The sequence below is a fragment of the Prionailurus bengalensis genome, chromosome C1 (genome assembly GCF_016509475.1).
Source record: "Prionailurus bengalensis isolate Pbe53 chromosome C1, Fcat_Pben_1.1_paternal_pri, whole genome shotgun sequence".
Taxonomy (NCBI): domain Eukaryota; kingdom Metazoa; phylum Chordata; class Mammalia; order Carnivora; family Felidae; genus Prionailurus; species Prionailurus bengalensis.
Window position 1 is genome coordinate 35,740,696 of NC_057345.1, and position 9,029 is coordinate 35,749,724.

Sequence of the window (9,029 nt, forward strand, 5' to 3'; positions counted from 1 at the left end):
ACTCCTCAGGTGATTCTAATGTGAAACCAAGGTTGAAACCCATTAGTCTTTCCTTTAAAATCAGATTTTTTGAAGTACAACTTACATCCAATAAAATTTACCAACTTTAAGTGTACGAAATTCAGTAAGTTTTGACAAATAAATAAGTCATGTAACCACTCCTTGATCGTGATATAGAACATTTCCATCACTCAAAGAGGTTTCCTCACACTCTACTACCCTATACCCTAGCAAACAACTTTTCTAGTTTCTATCACTATAGCTTTGGGCTTCCTAAAATTTCATATACACAGAACTGTATTCTATGTACTCTTTTCAGTTAGCATAATGCTTTTTAGATTCATCATGCTTTTAGGCTATCAGTAGTTTGTTCTTTTTTATTGCTGAATAGTATTCCATTGTATGGATATACAGTTTATTTATTTACCCATCTAAGAGATACTTGGTTTGTTTCCATTTTAGGGCTATCCTGAATAAAGCTGCTCTGAATATTCAAGTACAAGTCTTTTTATGAACAGATGTTTTCATTTCTCTAAGTAAATATCTAGGAATGGGGTTGCTGAATCTTATGATTAAGTGTATGACTAACTTTATAAGAAACTGTTTTTCAAAGTGACTGTATCAGTTGGCATCCCTACCAATAATGTAAGAGAGTTCTTAGTTGCCCCATATCGTTCCTAGTCCTAGTATTGTCAGTCTTTTATTTCTAGCCATACTAGCGTGTGTGTAGTCATATTTCCTCAGGTTTTAATTTGCATTTCCCTAAGAAGTAAATGATAATAAGTATACAAACCACTGTTTTTAAGACAAGAAAATCATTAGGGTTAAAGATATTTCATCTTCTGATTCAATAGTCTATTTTTATTTATTTTTTAATGTTTATTTATTTTTGAGAGAGCACAAGCAGAGGAGGGGCAGAGAGAGGGGGACAGAAGATCTGAAGCAGGCTCTGCGATGACAGGGTCATAGCAGCAAGCTCGATGTGGGGGTCAAACTCAGAAACCACAACATCATGATCTGAGCTCAAGTCAGACACTCAACCAACTGAGCCACCTAGATGTCCCTTAATAGTTTATTTTTAAAGAAGGTAACAATGTTATACTGCCTTGCATACATCATCACTCCATTATAACAGGAAAAAAGCAAATGACCAAAAAACATGTACACATAAAACTTTTCAAAAATAGGTTTCAGAGAATCTCTTGGAGTCAACTACCCACTCAGAAACCACCCACCTATATAAAGATGGCAACCTTAGAAGCTTAGGCTTTAGTGTCCAACTTGAGTTTGTATTCTAAGGTGGGAAAATACAAAATATTTTCCAATGATGTCCATTAAAAACAGGTAAACAATTATTTATTGAGCCTTACACAAAACAAGTGACTAAATATTCAATGAATGAATCAAGAACTAGTTAATAATAAGTTTCAAGGCGCACGCATTAGCGGGCGAGGGGCAGAGCAAGAGAGGGACACAGAATCTGCAGCAGGCTCCAGGCTCTGAGCTGTCAGCACAGAGACCGACGCAGGGCTCAAACTCAAGAGTCACAAGATGATGACCTGAGCTGAAGTCGGGCACCCAATGAACTAAGCCATCCAGGCACCCCTCATGGGTAATGTATGTAATGTTTTAAAAAATCAGAAACATCCAGAAATTCCAGTATATCTCCTAGGCTCCCATTACATATGAATAAATCAATGAAGGAATATGCCCATACTACATAAATATAAGAAGGTTATATAACTACTTGCTCATTTATTTTTTAAATGTTTATTTATTTTTGAGAAAAACAGAGAGTGTGAACAGGGAAGGGGCAGAGAGAGATGGGGACAGAGGATCTGAAGGGGGCTCCACACTGACAGCGGCAAGCCCAATGCAGGGCTCAAACTCTCCAACCGTAAGATCACCACCTGAGCTGAGGTCAGATGCTCAACCAACTGAGCCACCCAGATGCCCCTACTCATTTATTCAATAAACACTTATTGAACACCAACTTATAGCATATCATTATACCTTCTAAGGGGGCAATTTTTTTCAATACCGAAAACCAGAAACTAATCAGTTGGCTATACACGATTATAAAAAGTATTAGAGTAATTAAGCATATGGCAATATAATGCTAAAACTAATATTAAAGTGAGTATGATTTCCCTGACATACTAGTTCGATGATAAGCTAAAAGTGGCCAAGAAACATGCTGCCTTTATCAGGAAAGAAATAAGCTGTAAATAAACTACAAGGTAGAAAATTCACATAAAAGTGATCTGGAGTGGATTGCAGTTTATTTCCAATATTAAACACTAATCCTAAACTGTATTAACTTGGGGTTTAGAAACTGATTAAGACAAGATTCATATGCTGTCAGGGCTACCTATTTCCAAAAACAAGTTATAAACGATATGCATGGAAAAAAAATACCACAGTAATCTGTTCACCCATGCATGTATACCCTGAGTACTATATTTCACAGTCATCTTTTTTATAAAGAATGACAGGTTTAACCTTTAAATAACCACCTATTTGTCAGGAAAAAGTTCCACATATACTAAAAATACTAAATAATCAATCATGCAAATTGAATCAATTAAACTGAAATAATGCTTATCTAATAAAACGAATGTGGTGATTTCTAATTTAAGACATATCCAATGTAAAAAAGTTTAAAATTCACATGAAACTCTGTTATGCAATAAGAAATAAGTATGAGAAGCTGTTACAAGTTGAATTATGTCCCTCCAAAAATGGTATGTTGAAGTTCCTAAACCCCAGTTCCTCAGAATGTGACCTTAGTTGGAAATAGGGTCATTGCACATATAATTAGTTAAAATGAGGTCATACTGGAGTAGGGTGGGCCCCTAATCCAATATGACTGCTATCCCTATAAAATGGCCATGTGAAGACAGAGAAACACAGGAAGACTGCCATGTGACAACAAAGGCAGAGATTAGAGTTACATGCCAAGGAATGCCAGCAAATCCCCAGAAGCTAAGAAGAAGCTAAGAAAGGAATCCCCCATAGGTTTCAGACAGAGCATGGCCCTTAATATATCCTGATTTCAGACCTCTGGCCCCTAGAATTGTGAGACAGTAAAATTTGTGTTGTTTTAAGCCACCCAGTTTGTGGTTCTTTGTTACAGAAGCCATAAGAAACTAATACAGTATTTTCAGTATCTCTCTTACACTTTAATTTACTGATATATTAATGCCTTGATTATTAAAAATTATTTTCTAAGGTACAATACAGTAAGATTGGCTTTTTGGGTATAGTTCTATATATTTCAACGCCCTTACATATATTCACATAACCATCATCAATAGAATGCTGACAGTTAATATCTTGATTTTTAATTGCCAATGTTTAAACAAGAGAAATGAAATTGTTTCACATATGCATAAATAAATTTCTAGCCCTTTCACTTCAAAATTTAGACTTTGTACTCACATTTCAATAATATTTTGCTTTAATTCCTGAAATAGAGATAATCTCTAAGGTAAATTCCACTATCTTTAGTTTATTCATTATCTTTCTAATCTAAAGATCTCTTTGAGAAAAATCACCTTTAATAAGAATTCCTCTAAAGCTTTCATTTGAAGAAAATGGGGCGCCTGGGTGGCTCAGTCAGTTGAGCGTCCGACTTGGGCTCAGGTTGTGATCTCACAGTTCGTGAGTTCGAGCCCCGCATGGGGCTCTGTGCTGACAGCTCGGAGCCTGGAGCCTGCTTTGGATTCTGTGTCTCCCTCTCTCCCTGCCCCTTCCCCGCTCATACTCTGTCTCTCAAAAATGAATAAACGTTTAAAAAAAAATTTTTTTAAGAAATTGATAAGTTACCATTCTTCACACAAAACAGATGGTCAACACAGGAGATACACACATGTAATATTTGTACCACTTAATGCTATCAGTTTAATATGCACAAGTATAGTATAAAGTTTCCCCACATCTTCTAATACCACACAAATACTAAAAATTCAGCCTTCACTCCTTTTTTTTAATTTTATAACACTGAGAAGTCCATTCTTAACCTTCACTATTCAAAAAACATTTATTAAATATTAAGACGTTTGTGTGATGTGTTAGGGAAGGAGAGAACTCAATGCTTAAAAAAAAAAGTGATGTGATTTTAAAGCTTGGTAAGTTTCTACTCTTAAAAAATTTACCACTTATCCCATAAAGGCAGGCAGCTGCATTCTGTGCTGGAACAGCTTAAATACAAATTAAGTCATTTTTCCCCACATGAAGTTTTATTATGATTTTATAGCTACTCTAACTCACACACAATGCTATAAAGCTTTTTAGGTGAGGACATCTTCTGTTCCCCCAAATAATACAGATCAAGCAAATTATAAAAATCAACAACTGTAATACTTGTTACAAATGCATTTCACAAAAGTTGTACTATAGAAAAATTTCATAGTTTATTCATAATGTACAAGTACTCATAATTATAAACCTATTACTTGACATTTAAGCTTTGAAAAACTTCCCGAAATGGAATTTTTAATTATTATTGTCTTTGTAATTATACTTCTTCCACATAAGGTAGTACATAGCTTCGTGACTCTAGTCTTGAAGACTATCCAAGGGCAAATTATACTTACTAGAAAATGTATGGGCTAAAAATATGGGGTTTTGTTAAAGTCAACTGTCCTAATCTATGAAAATTTCTGGATAAATATATAATTTATAACACATTAATATATAATATATATAAAATATGTAATAACATGTAAGAATTTATATAATTAAGATACACTAGCACAGAAGGACCTTGCATGCCCTTTACCCAATTTTTTAAAATCTAAATATCCAAACAAATATTTCTGCATTTAAGAAAGCAAAACTGTTAATGCTTTAAAACAGCAAAAGGAATTAGTATAAGGTGAACATCCAATGACTACAACCTAGGTTCAGTGATAGAGCATTGTCAGACCACCCAAAGACCCCTTTTTTCTCAACCAATTTGGATTTCCCTGAGAAGAAAACTTAGTATGATTTGGTAAACCTATTAAGTCTTATCAAATACAGAGAAATTAATTTAAAATATGATGAATTGCAAAAAATGGGTCAACATCTTAAAACTCTTAGTAAATTATAGTCATCCCGTTCTTATACCATCTGCAGACTCCTGAATTAAGTATTTTCCCAAAGTTTATACTACTGCTAATTTCCATGCGCTTCTTAAACAGGTTAAAAATGCAAATGCTTAAAACATCTGAACTCTATTACCTTCATAATACTGAGAGATCAGACTGTAAGTCTATTCACACGGCTTTAATTTACAGATGTCCATGAAAAGACTGATTTACAATTTTCCCTCTTTAAAAGGAACAATACTTTTGATTCAGTACTGTTATGCAGAAGAAATGTATCCTTTGAGCATAACAACCTATAGTTCTCCCATTTGTTTACATCAAGCTGGGAAAGTTTAAGTTCTGATTCAAAATCTAAAGCTTTCTACAGAAAAATTGCTTTTCAATGAGTCCATGACTTCCCATAACCAGATTCCATGTGGAAACTAATCAGAAGTTACAGAATGTAATATGCCTACTCTTTGCACAAGTCTTTTTGTTACTGTCCATTTTCTTTCAAAATTTTTGTTTTGTGTTGTGCTGTTCATTTTTAAATTTTATTTATTTTTATTTTAAGGTATTTTGTTTTCTCCACTTAAATCCCCTTATGAATCTTTTCCTTAAAAGAATATTCTTATAAAAATACCCTACCTTCCTTCCTTTTAAAGCATCAGCCTTTAGTAACTTGCCAATTCTGAGGTCATAACTATGGCTGACAAACAACAAGGAAATACGTAGAATGTTTAAATTAGCACCACTGAGTAATTAAATTGAACTTGAAATGAAGTTATAAACTGAAAAATATGATTACTATGTACAAATCACTTTCTCACTCATCTCTTGGCAATACTTTTAGAAAACCTATCATCTAGATTAAGTCACATACTCACATTTTAAATTTAAAAGATGAGGGATGAGTCTTAATTTTACATATTAAAAGGTGATTCATGCCAAGATACAACACTCAAAATGTTACAGAATGGAATATCCTTCTCTTTCACACTCATTAGCATAAATTAAGGTAAGAAAAATAAAGATTACCCAGTTCATGGTTCTCAAATAGCATTACCTAAAAGTAATTAGTTCATTCTCCTACCTTCATCTATGAAATCCACAGAGAATCAGAAAATATGCCTATGTGTCTTCTCTCCAGACCCCAAAACTATCTTACTCATCCCTCCAATAAGCATGCCAACTATCATATTATGAAACAAAAATATCTGATTTAAACAAGAGCTGGATCACCCACAAAATTGATTTCATTTGGAATACATTATAGCCACTTACAAAATACATAGCTCTTTAAAACTCTTCCTCTCTCTCATTTGCCCCTCAAGTTTGAAAATTCTTTCAAATCCATCTCTTACTATAAAATGACCACTTAAATTGATGCTTTTCAATTTAAAATATTTTAAACAAGAATCTTAAAAGTTAACTGATCTAAACTCATACAAATAAAGTTTACAGACTAATAAATATATTCACTTTCATGTTTTCAATATAACAGTACTAAATAAAGCTATACACTTTACATGTCTGATTATTCAACTCATACTTTCAAAAATACAAATGCACAAAGGACTAGCTAGCCTTTTCCAAATAAACAAAACTTTCTCAGTCCACTGTCACTGTATTCTGACACAAATTTAGATAAATTAACATTTCACATTTGCAAAACAAACTGTAGTACACTGTTGTTTTAAAACGAAACACAGGATTCAATGATTCTCAATAACCAGAAGTAGATTACTTTATATGAAACACAATGCACCACTCTCCAAAAGAAAAAAAAATTCAAATATATTTGTTTTACCTGGGGAAAAGAGAGCTAGATGTTTGGGGTATGTGTGTGTTCTCCTGTGCTTATTTAATTCTAAAAACAACCTTTCTCCAACTCCTTTCAAAAATCAGTATTTTTTTCAATAAATATGAGCATATACTGTACAATAAAATGCATAATGTACACTTTCAGAATGCTACAATAATTCGAATTAGAAAAAAAACGCTGTTTTTTTTTTATTTTCCACACAGCAATTCAATGTTAAACAATGTCATTTTACCCCTTTCTCCCTAACCATTCTACAAATCAGGTCTGCTACTGTATTTGTATATTTAGTAAAATTAACAAATTGACTAGAAGATCCAGAGGAGTAAACGAAAGGAAAGCATTTTTCACTTTCCCACAAACAAAAAGATAAAACGAAATAAAATACGAAGACTTGTTAAATGAGAAGCATTTGAAAAACCCAACGTGACTAGCTTTTGATTTACCCTAGTCTGACAAGGAAGACAGACCCCACCCCCACTCCAGATTGTGTGGCTTTTTTTTTTTTTTTTTCCTTGGGTGGGGGTGTGGAGAAGAGAGCTGTCACATTTCCATCTTCGGTTATTGTTAAGTCCGCAGCCTAGATTCCAAAGTACCACTGGTCCAGGGGGGAAAAAAAATATTAAAGCTGATAATTTTAACTGTTTGAAATGCACAGTATTTTGTTGATGTTTTTCCAATTTTAAAGTTAATTATGACCAGCTTCAATCTGCTAAGAATACAGATTGCCTTTGACAGCCTGCCCCTCAAACAGTCCCTGTAAGACTGCTTGCTCCAGATTCACTAAGAATTCTCTTCTCTCTAAACTTAAATTAGAAAAACGCGTTTCTGAAATTATTGCATCCCAAAAGGCATTCCTCCCCATCCTTTTGCCTTTGGTGTGGGGTGTGGAATTAAGAGTAAAAAAGAGATCTATTTGCTCTTCAAACAAAAAGAAATGGGGTAGAGGGCGAGTGGGGGAAAGAGCAGCAGTGGACCTGAAAGAAATGTTGAGAAAAGTTTTTTATGTGACTAGTGTGTCCTTCGGCAGAGGGACAGGAGTTGGGCAGAGAGGCGGAATCTCGGCCCCAGGCTCGTGCAGAGAGAAGGCACCTGCGGAAAAGAAGGCCAGGCACCAGAGAGGAGCCGGGCTAGCACCTACCGACTTGCAGCACGTTCTCCACCGAGCCGCTGTCCAGCAGACGAATGCCCCGGCGGAACGGCAGCGCCTCGCCGCCGCTGCCCGCCGCTCCTGCCGCTGTGCCCAGCCCAGGGGACGCCCCCGCCACGGCTGCCCCAGGGGCGGAGCTGGTCGGAGCTGCGGACCCGGGGGGCGGCGGCGGCCCCTCCTCGGCCGGCAAAGCCCCCACGGCGCCGCCAGCGGCTGCGGCGCCGGGGCCGCCCCGGTACTGGAAACTGGAGTACATGCAGATCTCCCGCTCATTCCGCGGGAAAGACCAGTAGACGATGCGGCGCTGCACTGGCTCCGGGATCCGCTCGAAGCGCTCCTCCACCCTCTCGTACGCCCACTTTTCTGCCACTGTCTTGGCGGCGCAGTCCAGCAAGGACTCGGGCTGCAGATGGGGGCGGGCCCCGGGGGCCAGGCAGCTGCCGCCGACGCCCCCAACCCCGCCGCTGGCCGCCCCAGGCGAGCCGCGAGAGTGGTGAGCCTGCGGGCTCGGCCACGAGCACAGGCGCTTAGCCGGAGAGACAGGCGACGGCGAGAGCAGCTCCTCTCGCTCACCTCCTTCCGCCATTGCTGGGAACTGACTGACTGAGGCGGCGGCGGCAGCGGCGGCACCAGCAGCGGCGGCACCGACTGCGGCTGAGACCCTGGCCACGGCCACGCGCCCCGCGCAAGCGCCCAACTGCGGCGCCGGGGTGGGGGGCGGGGCAAGCAAACCCGCGAGCCGGCCGGCCCGAGTGGGGAGCCTGGGCCGGCCCGGTGCGCGCGCCGCAAGGCCGGCGAGGGCGCCCTGAGGACGAGCGTGAGGCGGCGCGCGCTGTCCGGGCCGCCGCGAGCGCGAGAAGGGGCGTGAGCGAGCGCGGGCCGGCGGCGCGCTCCAGGCGGAGACTGCCCAGAACGCGCGCCGAGCGCTAGCGCGGGGCCGACAGCCACCTAGGGGCGAGAAGCTCCGGGCACGGTTGCCGGCCCG

General features: G+C 38.8%; 1 protein-coding gene across 1 annotated transcript in view; it reads right to left on the reverse strand.

The window, feature by feature from the left end:
* Window positions 1–8,707, reverse strand: part of ZSWIM5 (zinc finger SWIM-type containing 5) — a 256,853-nt gene extending 248,146 nt beyond the window's left edge. Inside the window, exon 1 of the mRNA XM_043574788.1 lies at window positions 8,036–8,707. Coding sequence (XP_043430723.1) covers window positions 8,036–8,630 — 595 coding nt within the window. The 5' untranslated portion in view covers window positions 8,631–8,707. The remainder of the gene's footprint in view (window positions 1–8,035) is intronic.
* Between the last annotated feature and the right edge of the window lie 322 nt (window positions 8,708–9,029).